General features: G+C 37.3%; 1 protein-coding gene across 14 annotated transcripts in view; it reads right to left on the reverse strand.

Moving 5' to 3' along the window:
* The window catches only part of LOC105465504 (centrosomal protein 85 like), a 311,447-nt gene that overhangs the window by 59,203 nt on the left and 232,810 nt on the right, over positions 1–19,434 (reverse strand). For 12 of the 14 annotated variants that reach the window (XM_011713950.2, XM_011713949.3, XM_071096359.1 and 9 more), the window contains 3 exons: positions 3,248–17,939; positions 1,776–1,913; positions 390–507 (listed from right to left, as the gene is read on the reverse strand). In XM_011713950.2, coding sequence (XP_011712252.1) covers positions 17,776–17,939 — 164 coding nt within the window. In that variant the 3' untranslated portion in view covers positions 390–507; positions 1,776–1,913; positions 3,248–17,775. The remainder of the gene's footprint in view (positions 1–389; positions 508–1,775; positions 1,914–3,247; positions 17,940–19,434) is intronic. The other 2 variants (XM_071096357.1, XM_071096356.1) reach the window with 2 other exon arrangements.

Raw genomic sequence — 19,434 nt, forward strand, 5'->3', positions numbered from 1 at the left:
AATAGTATAGGAAAAACTCACCCCCTATGATTCAATTACCTCCCACCAGGTCCCTCCGATGACAAATGGGGATTATTACAGTTCAAGGTGAGATTTGGGTGGGGGACACAGAGCCAAACCGTATCATCTCCTACTCCCATAAGCCTCGATAATGTTTAAAGTGATACAAATGCCCTATAATCTAAAGAAAAATAGAAGCACAGGAAATTTCATAAGAAAATTTTGGCCTGGCATAGTGACTTACAATTGTAATCCCAGCAATTTGGGAGGCTTAAGTGGGAGGATTGCCTGAGCCCAGGAGTTAAGACTAGACGAGGCAACAAAGGGAGACCCCCACCTCTACAAAGAAAAAAACTAATTAAAAAATTAGCCAGCTTTGTGGTACACACCTGTATTTCCAGTTCCTGAAGATGCTGAGGTGGGAAGATTGCTTAAGCCTGGCAGGTCGAGGTTGCAGTGAGCAGGGACCACACCACTGAACTCCAACCTGGGGTATGGAGTGAGATTCTGTCTCAAGAAAAAAATTTGTGAGAAAATGTGAAATAAGCAGAAATGGTTATGGTTATTTTTAATAGAAATTATGCGTTGTTTAGAGCACACTCTTCCAAGTTACATGATGTAAGCCTTTCATTGCCATTGAGCTATTTTACAACTTTTAAAAGTTGTAGGTGACTAATAGCAAAGCAAAATAATTGTCTATCGACAATTCTTGTCTATGGATATGCAACAAATTGTGTCTAGTGGAAGTTCAATTAACTTCCTTTCCGCCATGATAGAAAGTCAGTTTTGCAACCACTTGCAAATTCATTTCAATATTCTTGATATGTAAGTGTCTTCATTCTTTGGGTTCTTTCTCGAATCAGTTGAAAAAGTTTTTCCAATTGTCTCATTTAATTAATGAGCTAAATAAAATCTTTGACATCTGTTCATTTTATATTCATAGGAGTCATGATGTTACTTTTTTTGGAAAATTATCCTTTTACAGATTTATGAAACAAAACACTTCACCATTTTCAAGTTAAAAAGAAGCTTCAATTTTTACTTAAAATTGAATCTAATCATTCAATTAAATTTAAATGAATTTACATATTCCTATTATATATTCTAAGCATAGCACTCTTGTATGAAAGCATTAATCCCTGGATAGATGGACTGACAGCTCAAGGTCATTAAATATACTGTTTTTCCATAGCGTTTCCAGTTTTGATAACTTCTGGCTGGAAAGTTTTCCAGGCTAGCTATTTCAGGGCTAAGGAAATCTGGGATAAAGTCATAGAGAATGTGAGTTCATTTGGCTTGCTTTGCAAATTAAAAGTCAAGACTGACAGTAATGTAATTTTAAAAATAATTGCTTGAAGACAATTCAATAGCTATTATACCTGAATAATAATTTTACAATTTACATGTCACAAATAAGTGAAGAAAAAGAAATACACTCTCCAGCCCAATCCTTCACATTTGAAAAAATAAACTTCATGAAAATTAGAAACTTCTAAGAAAGATACTGTTAAGATTATGAAAAGACAGGCCATAAACTTGGAGAAAATATTTGGAAAATATATATCTGATAAAGCACTTGTATTTGGAATATATAAAGAACTCTAAAAACTCAACAATATGAAAATAAACAATCCAACTAAAAAATGCAGAAAAGATCCAAACAGACATATCACCAAAGAAGATATACAGAAGGCAAATATGCATACAAAAATAAGTTCAACATAATATCTATAGAGAATTACAAATTCAGACCACAATAAAATATCACTACATACCTGTTAGAATAGGTAAAATCAACACCAAATGCTGACAAACATGTGGAATGATAGTAGGTCTCACTCACTGCTTGTGGTGTAAAATGGTATTGCGATTTGGAAGATAGGTTCACAGTTATCCAGAACTTCAAATTATGTCTATAAACATTTCATATGTAATATTCAGCTCTCGATAAAATATTTTCAGGTATATGAAGAAACAAAAGGTTATAAACAAAAGTTTATTAAAATGAAGAGAAACAACAGACACTAGAAACAGACAATTTGGGAGTACAGATGATGGGTTTTTAAATATTCATGCTTAATATGCTCAAGAAATAAATGAAAAAATTGCAAATGTTAGTAGAAAATTGAAAATTTTAAGGAAGAAACAAATGGAAATTCTAGAACTGAAAAATACAATTCATATTAAGAAGTCAATGGATAGATTTTACAGCTATAATTAAAGAAATAGTGAACTGTACGATACATCAAAAGAGAATAGTCAGAATGAAGAAGAGCAATAAATAGTAAAAAACATAAGAGACATAGAGATAAAAAGAGAAAGTACAAGTAATTGGAGTCTGATATGTTTGGCTCTGTGTCCCCACCCAAATCCCATGTCAAATTATAATTCAATGTGATGAAGGAGGAGCCTAGTGGGAGGTAACTGAATCATGGGGGCAGACTTCCTCCTTGCTGTTCTCATGATGCAGTTCTCACGAGATCTGATTGTTTAAAAGTGCACATCACTTCCCCCTTCACTCTCTCTCTCCTGCTCTGCCATGTAAAGAAGGTGCTTGCTTCCCCTTTGCCCTTCCGCCATGATTGTATGTTTCCTGAGGCCTCTCCAACCATGCTTCCTGTACAGTCTGCAAAACTTTGAGTCAATTATACCTCTTTTCTTCATAAATTATCCCGTCTCAGGTAGTTCTTTATAGCAGTGTGAGAATGGACTAATAGAGTCATAGAAGAAGAAGAGAGTGAGAAAAAAACGAGAAGAGTGAGAAAAAAACGAGAAGAGTGAGAAAAAAAAATAAAGAAATAATTTTTTGAACCTGGGAGGTAGAGGTTGCAGTGAGCCAAGATCAGGCCACCGCACTCCAGCCTGGGTGACAGAGCAAGATTCCATCTCCAAAATAAAAAATAAAATAAAAAACAATTTAAAAAAAATGCCATTCCGAAACTAATGAAAGACATTAACCCACAGAATCAAAGAGCTGTATTCAATCTAAGCAGGAATAAAATACAAATAATAACATTTCTAAGTGCATTTTTTTTTGGTTAAAAAAATCAAAAAACAAAAAACAGAAAATATTTTTTTTAAAAAAGTCAGAAGGTACCTCAACAAAATACTAGCAAACCAAAGTCAGCAGCTAATGAAAAGGATTATACACTATGACTAAGTGGGATTTGTTCCTGGAGGGTGTTCAAAATACAAAAATCAAACAATGTAATATACCATATTAATAGAATGAAGATAAAAATCTCACATGTTCATTTCAATTGATGCAGATTAAGCACTCAACAAAATTCAATACAGTTTACTGATATACATTACTCAACATAGTAAAGGCTACACAGTAGATATTACTTGTATTGGTTCATGTTTTATACAGTCAGTGTTTATTTGTATACCAATTTCCTTGTTCACTGTTGCTCTTGCTTCTCAAACTTCCTTTCTGGATTTAATTTTCTTCTTCCTGAAATTCATCCTTGAGAATTCCTTTAGTAAGGCCCATTGATGTTAAACTCTTTCCAAGCTTTGTTTTTATGAAAAATATATTTTGCTCTCATTTGTGAATAATTTACATGATTCTATGTTGAATTATTTTGTCTCAGCATTTACAAGATATCATTCTACTGTCCTCCATCTTTTGCTATTGCTATTGAGAATTCTGTTGGTCTGATTGCTTCTTTGAAGTTACTCTCTTTGATTGTCTACCTCCTTTAAGTACATTTTAAATTTTCAGATTCTGAATTTTACTAAATGTATCCAGGTGGCATTTAAACATTTTTTTTCTGCCTTAGGTTTCATTGCATTTCATAAATCTCCAAATTCATGTCCTTCTGTCTCCTGAAAAATTTACCAATCCTGAACTATTGCTCAAATAAATATGATCTCTAAATATTTCCTATTTCCCATTTTATCAATTCTCTCCTTTTGAAAACTCCAATTAAATTTTTTATTAAATCTTCTCACTCTATCTGCCACTATATCACTATATCTAAAACGTCTTTCCTAGATAATATCTTCTTGACTATATTCTAGTTCACTACTTCTTTCTTCATTTGTATCTAATATGCTATTTAACTGCTACATTGATTTTTTTTCTGACCATCATTTTTAATTTAGGAAGTCAGGTCGACCATAAAGGAAGCCTGTGCACTGGAATAAATATGAAGCTGCTGCATATAATTCTAATTCCAAAATAAGGCCTAATCAGCATTAAGCTGAGGTCTTCATTGGTGGCATAAGTTCAACCACTTGAGTGGACGTAAATCTCCAAGGTGGAATGGACCTGGTAATGGACTGGATGACATGCTGGACTTTAGGAATATCCACAAATCTGCATGAGATCTCTCCTGCTACAGGCCGTTGGTGTGGAAGAGAAGATTTTTCTAATTGACGTTGATTATGGAATAAAATTAAAGGGTGGGAAGAAAAGGTTTTCATATATGATCAGAGAACAGAGATACCACTGTGTGGTCACCAACAAACTTTGTCCTCTCCTTCCTCTCCCTCTCTCTCCTACTTTTTTCTCTTCTTCCTCCTCCTTGTTTGGAGAGGCAGTTCAAAGCAGATTCACCATTTCTTGGGGCAGACATGAGCACAGGCATCTTACCCAATTGAGTTGGATACTTGCAGTTCAGGTCATATTTAAATGGCTGGGAAAACAGTGTGACTCCTTCTAGTAGGAACTTCACCTGCTTTTGTCTTGAACACTCTTTTTCTTGATCAGCTTTTCCTCCTTTATATATCTCTTTTTACAATTTGTTCAATCTCTGTTCAATTTCCAGAACAGACACCACACCCTCAATCCAAGAACTGTGCAGACACACCTGGAAGTTCGAATACTCAGCTTTCTTTGTAGAGCAAAATGGATTTGCTCCTTGACCACATTCATGCACTTTATTTCTAGAGGGCTTTGTAAATCTTATTAAAGTTGATCTTGTCCTCAGGCCTAATCAGCATTAGGCTGAGGTCTTCATTGGTGGCATAAGCAGTTCAACCACTTGAGCGGACATAAATCTCCAAGGTGCAATGGACCTGGTAATGGATGACATGCTGGACTTTAGGAGTATCCATATCCTAAGCTGCCACATCTGTTCCCTGGAGAACAGTCTTCCATACAGGCAAACCGCTCCAGGTATCTGAGTCTCTGCTTGTGGCGCATTTAAGTATGTAGGGTCAGCGGCATTTAGGACTTTGAGGAGTCCAGAAATGTGTGTGATGTAAGAGATGTTGTTGGCAAACACTAAAGTGAGGTCTGGATACTGCATCAGGAAGTAGTACAGATAGAAGTCTTTCTCATCAGTCTCATAATGGATCTTGGTATCTGTCAGCATCTCCATTGTGACTTCATTGCTTGTGGGGGTCAATGACCTTGGACTTGCCCCTCATGCCAATCTTCTGCATGAGAAGGTCGAGTTTGGCAGTTTTGTCCATTTTCTTGGTGTGCTTCTTAAAAAGGATTCATGCAGCAGCTTGATGTACCAGCATCACTGTGGCACGAAAATCCAAGTGTCTGTCTCTTTGGGTTGTATTGGGAGTCACTGAACATCTCTACCAACTGTGAGAGCTCAGCAAAGTAGCCTTTATCAATTATCCAGTCAACCCTGTCTACCACCAGGCACCTGAACTGCTGAAGGCTGCTCAAATGAAGGTGATTTTCTTTAACCAGCTCCCACAGCCAGCTTTAACTGCCGATCACAATATCAGGCTGACACTTGAGCATCCTCTGCTATTTGTGCATGAATATTCTACCAAACAAAATAGCAATTTTAATTCCCATAAACTTGGCTGCAGCATCAAAGGATTATTAGATCTGGAATGGCCAGTTCTTAAGTGGGAATCAGAACCAGTCTGAGCAGAGGATGTTTTAGTGTCCTTTACAGGTAGCAACTTTGCCATTCGACTCTTGTTTTGACATTCCAGTTTGCTCTTTATCAAACCTTTCCTCTTCGTCCTCATCTTGTTTGGGGACAAGCTTCTCCTTGATAAGGGAAGAAAGTTCTTTACCAGCATCGTCATCATAGAAGAGCAGCACCTGGTTTGAGGGAGAAGCTCTGGTCTTTGCTCTGGCCTTGTTGGGTGGTACTCTAGCCTTAGCTCAACTTCACAGGTGAGTATTTCACTCTCGATTCCAGTCTCATCAGGCAACATTCTAGACTCAGTTCCAGCCTTGCTTAGCGATCCAGCCTCAGCTCTGGACTCAGTTCTGGGCTCTCCAGGTGGTAGTTAGTGTCACTGTGAATTAGGGGCAAGCTTACGCCTCCAGCACTGCCAATACTGCCTGAATCACTGGAATGACAAAGACAAGAGTTTTTTCCACATCCTGTCTCAGCATCCCCTAGGATGTCTAGTTTGTCATAGATGACAGGTGTCAAAGTAAGGGCTTCTTAGACGGGTGTAGATAGAGAGAAACCTAGAAAACCTACCACTCGGAGAATGGCTTGGGCACAAAAGGTCCTTCTAGCTGATACATTCTCCTTCTAGCCAGGCATCAATGTCTTTGCTTTTTGGGGCACCTTTGGGACAGTGCCATGGGGAGGCTCAATTGTTTTCCCTTTTTCTTCTCTTTTAGAACAATCTGGGCAGAGCTTTCCGATGCCATCTCCTCTCCTCTGGGTCAGGACAAATCGTACCATCTCTGATTTGGCTCTGGTTCAGCATCTTTGACTTCAAACTCTTTCTGGACACTAATTCCTTCAGTTTCCACATCTTTACTTTTCTTCAACTTGATCATTTTCTTTGAGGAGCTACACTTTACTTCCTCCTTTTCTCAAATAGCTGGTGCCTTTTTCTTCTTGGATTCCTCCTTTGAGAAGAGACTGGAGGAATTCTTGGCAGAGGAGACCGACCAGTAATCTCAGTTCCTCAAAGCACACCACATCAGCCATCTGTCCACTTACAAACATATTTGGGTCTACCTTCACTTGCTTCCATTTCTCCACAACCTTGATTCCCTTCATCTGAAATTTCCAATAGTTCGATGGTTTTGACCTTGATTTTGTGTTCTTCAACTTCATGGTTGCATTTGGAGATGGCGATCACAGCTCCTTCAGATGCTGGCTGCCTCCTCCACTGAGTTTTAATTATATTTTTCACTTCTAAAAATGGTGATTCCTTTTCAAATTTCTTTATTCTTAGTGATTTTTAGTGCAAACTTTTAATTAAATTATGATACATAGACAGGCCAGGTATGGTGGTTCATGCCTGTAATCCTAGCACTTTGGGAGGCTGAAATGGGTGGATTGTCTGAGTTCAGGAGTTTGAGACCAGTCTGGGCAACATGGCGAAACCCCATCTCTACCAAAAATACAAAAAATTAGCCAGTTGTGGTGGCACACACCTATAGTCTCAGCTATTCTGGAGGCTGAGGCATGAGAATCGCTTGAACCCCAGAGGCGGAGGTTGCAGTGAGCCAAGATCACATCACTGTACCCAGCCTGGGGAACAGAGCAAAACTCTGACTCAAAAAAAAAAAAAAATTATGACATATAGAAAAGTGCACACATTATGAATACAGCTTGATGAATTTTCACAAAGTGAACACATCTATGTAAACATCACACAGATTAAGAAAGGGAACATTCCCAGAAATCCAGAAGTTACCTTGTGCTCTTTCTACTCTTCTATCTCATGGTAAGTTTTACATGGTTCAGAACTTTATATACATCTAATCATACAGTAATTCCTATTTTATAATCTACATCTGATAATTCCATTATTTGAAATAGGATCTAACTTAGGTCATTTGTTCATTCTATTGACTTTTTAAACATTTTTGGATATTGAGCTCATGTATAGAGGGAGTTCTGTGAGGAATCATTCCAGGGAAGAGCAGTCTTGTTTCATCCAAGATTCCCAGGAAGTTACCAACTCAGATTTCTTTAAGTCACCTTCTGGCCTCAGGATTTCTAGGGCCCAAAAACAAGTTCAAACTCCACTCTACATGAATGTAAGAATATGGTTGCAAATTCTCAAGGGGACATTTTTCATCTTGAGCTGAGTCCTTGAAAACCAAATAACCTTTTAATTTCCTTTGACTAAGGGGTAGATTTTCTATCTCTTCCTTTCATTGAAAATGTGATATTTTGAGAATCTTAGTTTTTTATGTAAATATCTTAGTTCCAACTCCCTACCTTACATGGACCAAAGCCTTGTCACTTGTCCTTTATTTAACTTAAAATTAAAGGTGTTTCTGCTTAACCACATGATATAATTTAGCAGCACCAATGATAATATAAACTGTTATCATGAGCTTCCTAATATGATGAATGAGAAATATACATTACCAATGTAGCATTTTTGCTACAAATGTTTAACCTGAATCTAATAATGAGAAAACAGACAAATCCAGATTATGGCACATCCTCTAAGACATTGACAAATGGCAATGTTAAAAAAAGTTCAGAAATTCTCTGCAAAGATTTAATGTTGTTTTTCTTCTTAAACTTCAGATTTGAGAAATAATTTGTTTAGGATGTGCTGTGGAAGGATAGAATAACGGCCCCCTCAAAGAGGTTCACATCCTAATCCCTGAAACCTGTGAGTACATTAAATTACATGACAAGGAGGCATTGAGATTGCAGATGGAATTAAAGTTATTAATTAGCTGACCTTGAAATATGCAGATTATCCTGGATTATCTGAGTGGGCCCAAGGTTATCACAAGGGTTCTTAAAAGGGAAAGAGAGAAGCAGAAGAGACCCAAAGAAATGATATTGTGAGAGGAACCCAGCCTGATATTGCTGGCTTAGAAGACCAAAGAATGGAGTCATGAACCAAGGAATGTGATCGCCTCAGAAGCTGGAAAAAAAATGAAAAACAGATTCTCTCCTAAAGACTCCCTGCCAACACCTTGATTTTAACCCAGTATGACTTGTTTTGGACTTCTGACCTCCAGAACTGTAAGATAACATATTGTTTTAAGTTAGTACATTTTTGGTAATTTGTTACAGAAGCAATAGGAAACTACTAAAAATTACACGTGATGGAGAGGAAATCACCAGAAGGATTCTTGGAATGGAGGTGCAACTCACAGAAATGGTGAAGCCCTGTGACGAAGCCTTCCCAATGAGGCTTGGGAAGGAGGAAATGAATTTAATTTTTGAGCACAAACATGGGACAAGAGGCAGTCTCATGAGGGGCACAAAGCAGACTCTTTCTTATTACAGCTCTGCCTCTTTCAAGCTGTTCCAACTTGGACAAGATACATAAACTCCCTGGGTCTCAATGTCTTTGCCCAAAGTGGGTATAATAATAGCACCCTGATAATAATAATGCCCTACTTCATAGGGTATTATACAGGGAATAAATGGGATAATTTATGCAAGGGCTTTCTACTTGGCCTGTGCTCAAATGTTGGTTAATAACGATGATGATATAGAAGACACACTTCCTGTGCAGTGTTTTAGTCACCACAGGCCACTAAACAATCATTTGTTTTATGACTGTATGGTCAGTGTAGGAATGAAGAATGTAAATTAGCTTGATTCCCTGTTTATAAGCGTTGTCAACTGTACTATTTAAATTATTCTAGACTTGTGCAAATATATGCAGATGCAACTGCATTCATTTTGAAAAGTAATTCTGCCTTTATTTTGATTGGTTTCTTTGGCTGTAACTTGTTACTTGCTTTCTGTGCACCCCCGTCCCCCTTTTGTTTTTGTTTATTTGAGATGGGTTCTTGTGATGTTGCCCAAGTTAATCTTGAACTCCTTGGCCCAAGTGATCCTTCCACCTTCCACCTCGGCCTCCGAAGTAGCTGAGATTACAGGTATGTGCCACCATGCCCAGCTGCATTCATCTTTAATTATTTAGAGATGGCATCTCACTCTGTCACCCAGGCTGGAGTGCGGTGGTGCAATCTCGGCTCATTACAACCTCCACCTCCTGGCTCAAGTGATTCTCCTGCCTCAGCCTCCCAAGTAGCTGAGATTACAGGCATGTGCCACCGTGTCCAGCTGTATTCATTTTAATTTTAATTTTATTTATTTATTTACTCTGTCACCCACCCAGGCTGGAGTAGAGTGGCGTGATCTTGGTTCACTGCAACCTCCACCTCCTGGCTCAAGAGATTCTCCTGCCTCAGCCTCCCAAGTAGCTGGGATTACAGGCACCAGCCCCCATGCCTGGCTAATTTTTTCTATTTTTAGTAGAGACAGGGTTTCACCATGTTGGCCAGGCTGGTCTCAAACTCCTGACCTCAGGTGATCCACCCGCCTTGGCCTCCCAAAGTGCTGGGATTACAGGTGTGAGCAACCATGCCCAGCCATGCATTCAGTTTTAGAATTGATATTTTGTCCTACTTTTAAGCCAGACCTTGGATTTGCTTTTACAAAATCTACGCAGCTGGCCTAAAGCCCAGTGAGAATGTTATCCTCTGGGAACACTGGAGCTGGGAAACAACTGTGTCCAATCCTGTGGCCTGGACCTACAGAAGGGTAGAAAGTGTACAGCTGCAGGAGATACTAACAAGGGTTCCAAGAAAAGGAGGATAATGCAACTTGCTTAAGTAGGACTTATCACTATACCCTCTTTCCGTTAAAAGCTCCATATCCTTCTAGGGCTGTGCTTAAAAGACTAAGTTTTCTCCTTGAAAATAGAGCTCCATCCTGAGGCAAAGGGCAGGTACTTACACTTTTCTGGAAGTGAGTTTATCCTAGTTGCTAATTAAACACAAAGTTTAATAAGACAAGGTGCTTGCCCTAAAAGAGCTCAAAGTCTGGTGGAAGACTGCATTCAAACACAATGATATAAAAAGTCTGTTTCAAGGGGAATGAGACCAAGTGCTTCACCTTAACTGGGGAGACCCATGGAACAAGGGTGGCAGCATGACAAAGGGCAGTCCTCCAGAGGGAAGTGTAAACCAAAGTCCTCTGGTAAATGGGAGGTCTGTGGTCCAGTTCCTATCCACTACCTTGTTATGTATTAAACTTACTCCATTTTCCAAAAAGTATAAAGAATAAAGTGACTCTCAACCAATTAGAATGCAAGGTTGTAAAAGAATGCTATTTTTCAACTCTGGGTGGAAAGATCTTACTGACGAACCTCTGGGCTGTTTCCAGTTTGGGGTTATTTTGAAATAACCTGCCGCGAACATTCATCTACAAGTGCCTTTGTGGACATGTTTTTATTCATCTCAAATAAACATCTAGAGTAGAATTTCCTGGTCAAGGGCATGTGTACATTTAGTTTAAAACTTTTATTAGAAGGGACTCAATAGAGATGAAGAGAGATTGTTTAAAAACATGTTGGCTAAAATGAAAAGATTTTTTCTCTTTGTGATCACCCCAGATATCTGCCAAGGACAGCAATTTTACTTAAATTTTTTTAAAAACACATTTATCATAATTTCCAAAACTGGAATCTCCTCTAAATCAAGGAGAATGTCATAATTGACATGTTAGAGATCTATCCATTTGTAAACTGTTGCTCTACTGGATCCACTCTGCCATTTTGTGCCATTACTAACATCCTATTTCATACCTCTTTTTAACTGAGTCCGCTGCTCTTCAAGATAGAATGATTCTGGTTGGGGAAACTTGTCATAAAAGAAGTTCACACTATTGGCAAACTCCTGGAACGTACATTATCAAAAACTTTTTGTTGACCACCTCCCTCCCCCATCAAATAACTTTTTTTCTAGATCAAAAATAATCCTTTCATTCTGAAGGAGAAACTTCTTTACCGGGTCACCTTAGTAATATTCTAGGATTTTATCCGTCCTGCTCTTATTTCTAAGATATTTGCTTGCAACCTAAGTAACCTGTGATGCAGGATCTCCAAAGTGTTTCTTTCCTTATTAACTGACTTAGATGCCTCATTAAAGACTCTAACAGAGCAATGCCAAGTTATCTCAACTGGAAACAGATACTGCTAATCCAAACATTAATCAACTACCTGTAGAAATTGAGGCTATAGGCTGGGCGTGGTGGCTCGTGCCTATAATCCCAGCACTTTGGGAGGCTGAGGCAGGTGGATTATAAGGTCAGGAGTTTGAGACCAGCCTGGTCAACATAGTGAAACCCCGTCTTTACTAAAAATACAAAAATTAGCCAGGCCTGATGGTGCGCACCTGTAGTCCCAGCTACATGGGAGGCTGAGGCAGGAGAATCACCTGAACCTGGGAGGCAGAGGTTGGGGTGAGCCGAGATTGCACCACTGTACTCCAGCCTGGGCGACAGAGCGAGACTCTGTCTTATTAAAAAAAAAAAAAAAAAATTGAGGTTATAACCCATATATGTTAGAACAAGGACTTAGGATGCCATCCGCAGGGCACTTTTGAGACTAGACTGGCAAACCATCAAAGCTGAGATGTCAAGGCCCCTGTAGAGCAACCTTTTAACAAGGCTTTATTTGTGTATGTCTTAGTATGTTTTTAACCTTTGATTAGAGGGTGGAAAATAAAAGATTTGACTTACCAATCGAACTTTTCAGCAATGTAGAATACTGAAGTCAGATCCTGTCTGTTGGAAAACTAGAAAGAAGACTCCTGGTTTAAATAGGATTTTAGAAAGTCAGAAAGGAGACACAGTGCCATTAACTGGAATGGACACAGGCATGATTTCCTGTGTTACAGTACCTGCCATCAGAAAATCTCAGCACCCTTTATGAGAAGGCCCTGAGAAAAAGCTTTTTTGTAATTGGAAAGAAATTATAAAATAGAAGGCAGAAGTCTCCATGTTTTAGTCAAAGATTCTCCTGTGCATTTACACAAAGCTTTTACCTAAAAGTCAAGACAGCATATTCTTGTCATTGAGAATTCAGAATAGACAGCCTGAAAGTACAAATACATTCTTATATTAACATTAGGCTCTTGAAAGACACAAATCTTTTCATAAAAAATTTATTTCTCTGTAAATACAAATTCCAACATCAACAAACAATAGTCCAGTGGAAAAATACTAGCCATTAACATTGAAAACTTTTTTCTTAATTTAATAAATAGAACTTTGGCATTCAAAATTCTAGCTGTAAACCCTATTAAAAAACAAAACAACAACAACAAAAAACCCCTTTACAAAAAAGAGGCAAGAATGATAGATCAGAAGGCATAAGCCAACCAGTGGCTTCACTTTTTTTTTTTTTTTTTTTTTTTTACAATAACTGTATTTCAATTAAGTCATGAACACTGTATTTACACATGAGGTATTCTGGGTGGTTCAAAAACTGAACCTAGTTTACAAAACCACCAGTCATAGTGACTGATTATACACTGTGCTGTGCTTTTTAATGTAACCACCTAGCACCTTACTACTTCTTGTCATCACAACAATGCGATGTTAAGTTTCATGTTTATGTATTTAACTATACATATATGTACATACACATACACACCAATGAATACATTCTAAAGGAGTTTCCAGCTCACTATACAGGGAAGGCTGGGCTCCAAAACCATATATCTGATAATTCCTCTCATGTTTACTAAGGTATCCACCTAGTAATAAAAAACAGCTCCTTGCTTTAAAAAAAAAAAAATCCCTTAATTAAGTCTATTTACACAAGAACAAGGTGCAATAATCAACATTCTTAGACATGTAAAATAGAAATAAATGCTTACTGCAGGCAAAAAGGCACAAAAGGTTCTGTGTACAGCTGCAATAGTGTTATTAGACTTGTTGATTTAAAACTATATTCTTACATTTAGCTTTTTTTTTTTTTTTTTTTTTTTGAGACGGAGTCTCGCTCTGCCGCCCAGGCTGGAGTGCAGTGGCCGGATCTCAGCTCACTGCAAGCTCCGCCTCCCGGGTTCACGCCATTCTCCTGCCTCAGCCTCCCCAGTAGCTGGGACTACAGGCCCCCGCCACCTCGCCCGGCTAGTTTTTTGTATTTTTTAGTAGAGACGGGGTTTCACCGTGTCAGCCAGGATGGTCTCGATCTCCTGACCTCGTGATCCGCCCGTCTCGGCCTCCCAAAGTGCTGGGATTACAGGCTTGAGCCACCGCGCCCGGCCAGCACTTTTTTAAATAAGAAAAAAAAATCCAAAATCTTTCCCCTACATGATTAAATGTATGATATAATCATATGGCAATATGCTACCCACGGCATTTTAGGGCAAAGTTGGAAATTTTGCTGTTTATACCAAATACGAAATCATTTTTGTTGTTTTGTGAACAGTGAATTGTCAAAAATGGAAACAAAATGAATTAACTTTGGCTTGGAGAGTTACAGCCACTGGCAGTTTCAAATGATATAGTCTGAGTGAGCATGGTTATGAAAACTGCTTATTACCATAATTACATATCTACAATGATGCAATTCCTATGTAAGAGAATGCCAATAATCCCAACTAAAGGTGTGCCTAAGCTGAACTATGCTATGTAAAAATACAGTCCATGTTCTCAGCTACTATGTTACTTAATGAACTATTACTGATATTTAAAGAACATTTTCCCAATTAAGTAGCTCCTTTAAAAATACCCTCTAAGAAATTAATAATTCTTGCACTATGACAGAATTACTTGATAAGCTCCTTAATATATCAGAAATGTATGATATTCATTTTAGCAACACTTTCCAGCCCTTGAGATTGTCTCTACAACAAGCTATTGAAAGAAGTCTAATTAGGTTTAATAAACTGTCACCACCAAAATAAATTTCGCTAAAATATAATACTGTTAGCATTAAATATTGAATTCTAGGTACCACACTTCTTTTAAAATAACCTCAGGAATATCTTACCTAGCCAGTATTTGTGGTTTTTTGTTTTCGTTTAATTAGAGGCCACTGAAAATTAATAGTTCAAATTAAGTCATCTTACTTTTCTGACCTCAAGTGAAAAGACAGCTATTGTGCCTTTGATTCAGTGAATTTTATCTGTACAGGGAGTTTGGGTCTTTCATTGAGTCAACTGTTAGTTTATCCCTGCTGTAATGTGACTGAGGCCGAATAAGCTCAATTTTAAAACCCAAAAGAACAAAATATGAATACTAGAGAAGATACTTTGTAAGAAAACAAGTGTTGGATTCACAAAAAGCACAAATAAAACGAGGTTTCATTATCTAAGGAAATTTTCAAATAGATTCACCTTAAAATTTAGGTTAATTTTCATTTCAGGAATATACTGCTGTCATAACTTCCATGAACATCCTAGTTCAAACTGGGTGAGATGCTCTAGTGTTGCTATTTGCCCAGTTTATTTGGTCTAACAGTAAAATCTGTTTTTAATGTGATACAGAAGAGGACGTTCTAATACAAGAAGGTGTCCTGGGAAAGGAAAATTTTCTGAAAAATAAAAATAAAAAAGTAAATACTGACAAACCAGAAGACTGTTAGTTTCAATTCCCCTACAAAATCCCCCCAAGTCTATCTACTGTTTATTTAAGCCCCTTTACAAACTCCAGATTTTAAGAGGATCAATCTATAATTCAACTAACTAAACTAGCACATCTTAACTCCCTTTTTTATGGGGCGGGGGGTACAGATTTTGGAAACTGAAATGCATCAGCAGTAGTTTGTTAACTTCCTACTAAGTCAGAAATTTTTTAACTTTAGAATTTTATTTTTAAGATATGTGAATTAAATTAATTTCTATAAGTTTTAGAAAGTTTACAAAAACAAATAAATTATTTTATCCCCAACTAAGCCAAAAAACAAAAATGTATCTATAGCAGATTAAAAAAAAACTGTAACGCTTGCTTAAAAACAAAAAACAAACATAAAATCCCAAAACATACACTAAAAATCTAGGAGAGATATTTAAGTAAGAACCTACTGATCCAACTAGTGATTGTTTGCCAATTTGTTCTATTATTTTAGGAAGCCTTTATTTCCAAACTCGTGGGGGAGGGGGTTGGGATTCTATTCAAAGAGAATGTAAAAATGTTTGCTGCACTTGTGGATGATCTATTTTAGATGTTATTATCTACTTTACCATAAAGGACCAAGGCAGAATTCTTTGCATCATATTTTTGGTAGAAATTTACTATACCCTGAATATCTTCAAGCTACTAATGTTAAAAAACCAAGTGAATATAATTAGAAAGTCCAATTCTTACTAGTGACTAAGACCCTCAAGGACTCTGGGATGCAGAAGCACTACAATGTACTGATTTCTTAGCGCCCAGATCCTCAGAATTAAGAAAAGCAGGAAGGACTCAGGCACTGAACAGAATGAAAATCTGATGTCTTTACAGTGTATTATAACTGATTATTCAACTATAACTGTAAAATAATCTATTGAGAGCTGTATAAGCCAAAATTTCAAACTGAGTATCTTCCTGGGTAGTCTCCTTGAAGGCCTTGTCTCACATTTTCACTGTTACATACTTAAGAAAAATCTTTCCTAGATTTCCTAGCCTTTATTCTAGAATATAAGAAAACAGGCATGTGCTATGCCCTTTATCTGGCAAGAAAACAGGTATGTGATATGCTCTTTATCAAATCAATATTATCCTGCTTGAGTCACACCCTCTACCCCTCCATCTCTTATTTAGTCTTGACCTAAATGAGACTTGGTTGCATCACAAGATCAAATCAACTTACAAAGGACAAGCAAGGCTTTGGCCATAACTAAGTATATTCAAAAGAACATAATCAATGCTGATGGCAATAAAATGTATAATCATTCCAAAATACCAACAGCAACATGGACAAAACTCATTTGGAAGTTTAAATGACTGTATGTCTACTGGAAAATCAATTGCATTTCATAGTAATACCCTGTAATTCAGATGAAGAACTAACCTCGTCAAGTTCATATCCTATGAAAAACTTTGTTGTTAATGTACTTTATCTAATAAAAGGAATTAAAATGCCATTTCAATTTAAAAATTTTTATGCTACTGTTGATTCAGATATAAACAGTATTGGCTTTCTCTTACAGTAGTTTCAACTTTGAAACAGATACAAAACTGTTAAAATGTAAATGTAGGGATTTGGGTAAGTAAGCTATCGTTCCAGGGTAACTTTGTTAATCTTTCTTTTATAATAATGATCCAATGCCTTTATTAATTATATATGGCTTTGTTTACATTGATATATATGTGTATATATATATAAAACATATAAATAAAAAATTGTAAATAGTAAGGAACATGTTAAAATTAGTTCAAGTTATGTTAACCTTTCTTGTAACACATACATTACAACGCTAAGGAAAAAGAGCATCACAAAATTTCACACCTCTTGGGAAATCCACAATCACTCTGGAAAAACAGCTGACATATCTACAGTACTAAAATCAGCTCAACCACAAAACATCCTAGCAGTGCAGTAAGTGTTCAAAATACAAATGGTTTTCCCGCTGTACTATCATTACAACACTTGCCTGCTGTTGGAACTCTTGTTCACCCAGGCACTGAAAATCCCGAAGTACAACACAAGCTTCTATATGAAAGAAATGTAAGAATAAACAGCGGGTGCCTTTCTCAGAAGCTCTGCTCTGACCCTAGAAACCCTTATAAATTTGTGAATAAAGCACGTGCACACACACAACACACACACATGCACACACAAATACACGAAGCTATAGGATTAAAGGGAAGCCTACTCCTTCATGTGAAGGGTACTCTTCACAGCTTGGTCCTACAATCAGTAGTTTGAGAATACAGACATTTTTTTCTTGTAGATTTTATCATATTTTCCAAAGGTAATTTGATTTTTTTTTTTGCCTGATTAGATAAGCCCCTTCAAAATCTCTTCACTTCCCTTCTCCCCTTCAATAAAACAAATCCACAGAAAAAAATCCCTATGTGCAAGTCATGTCACTTGCAACCTTCCATTATGAGTCTGTAACACAGCAGCATTTAAACAACAGGTCATTATTGCTGTGGGACTAACACTTGATCACTGAGTAATGCAGTTGTCTCCCATGTCCTGAGCATAGCGGTCTGATATTGTAGTCCTTAATTCATCAATGTCTCTTCGTAACTGGCACACATCTGACAGCTTTTTAGTGAGTGTTTCTGTGCTGTGGTCATTCTCAGTCTCTTCAGCTGAACAGTTCATTGCTGTGTAAACAAAATATGGAGAGAATATCTCACATTTTTTTGAACAAAGACATTTTAGAATTTTTCACCTTAATCATCATGGAAATATAAATACTACACACTGAATACCAGTGAGGCCCAGGTTCAAGTTATGTTTAAATCATACATCATTCAATATTAAACAGATCTTATCCACTTGGTCCTTTATAAATTTCACAAATTAAAATTAATTAAAATTCACACAAATTAAAATTCACACAGTGATACACACAAATTCAGCAAGTTTAATGGGTAACAATATTCCAAAAGTGAAAAAGAGCACACTCAAATGTCTCTCTTCCAGCTCAACTAGAGCACTCAGTTTTCCCATTTGGCAAAATCTGAAGACCATTTGTGTAGTGAGAAGTGGCATCTTAAATATTTACGAATGCAAAGTAGGTTTATTGCCATGAAAATATTAATTTTCAAATACATAGTGTCACACACATACATACACACGCACACACACAGAGTGGAGAGTGGGGAGGGAAAATGAGAGAGACAGACAGGGAGAGGGGGAGGAAGAGTGAAAGCTAGGATCCTACAATCCCAAACAACTGAATCAGGCTGATAGCTGGTTGCCTTATGGCTAAATAACTGAGGGCCTTGAGTCAGCCAGCTTTTAATTATTTACTTCAGTTCTTCCCTTTGTAAGCATATCTCAACATAAAATCAGGCAGAGCTAGTGATTACAAAAGAAACCTCTCCTTATACCTTCATAGTAGTTTATTGTAGCATAAGAGTCAGTGAGTGACTGTTATTTTAGCAAATGTTAACTGAACATCTGCCATGATATAGGAACTATTAGATGTTGAAATCAGAAAAGGAACAGACACAGTGGCTTATTCTCGATGCTTTACATACAATTCCATAAACAAATGAGCACAGTGAGGTACCGTAGGTAACCTACCACTATATACAAGTTGCAGTGGCATAAAAGGAAGAAAACAAAACTAGTCCTAACTGGAGAGGCAACAGTTGCTTGTTCACTGGGTGGGCCAAACTGCAAAATGAACAAAAGTGGAGTCAGAAAGCAAAACAATCTGATAGAATTTGAGAAACCTCAAGAAAATCAGTATCTAGGCTCTAAAATGGTAGAGTACAAATTGTGATAAAGGAGAGTACCAAGAAATAAAGACTATAGACGTAGGTAGGAGGTAGGAGCTACCTATCTCGACCACAGAGCAGTGTAAGCATTAGGAAGCCAGGTTTATAGTTGAGACAGATCTGTCTGGCAACAATGTAAAATGGATTAGGGGAAGGGGGTGAGAAAGATGGTTGTCAGAGAGACCAGTATAGGTGACCGGTTATGAAAACTTAAATTAAGGCAACAGTGCAATGGAGATAGAAAGGCAGGAATGTTAGATGTAGTAAGCAGATGACAGAACTGATAACACTCAATCATCATCAACTGGAGTGAGGGGCAGGGATTGGGCACAGGTGCCAGATGAAGGAAAAAGCAGAGTGGAGAATAAAA

Source organism: Macaca nemestrina, chromosome 5, assembly GCF_043159975.1.
Source record: "Macaca nemestrina isolate mMacNem1 chromosome 5, mMacNem.hap1, whole genome shotgun sequence".
Classification (NCBI taxonomy): Eukaryota; Metazoa; Chordata; class Mammalia; order Primates; family Cercopithecidae; genus Macaca; species Macaca nemestrina.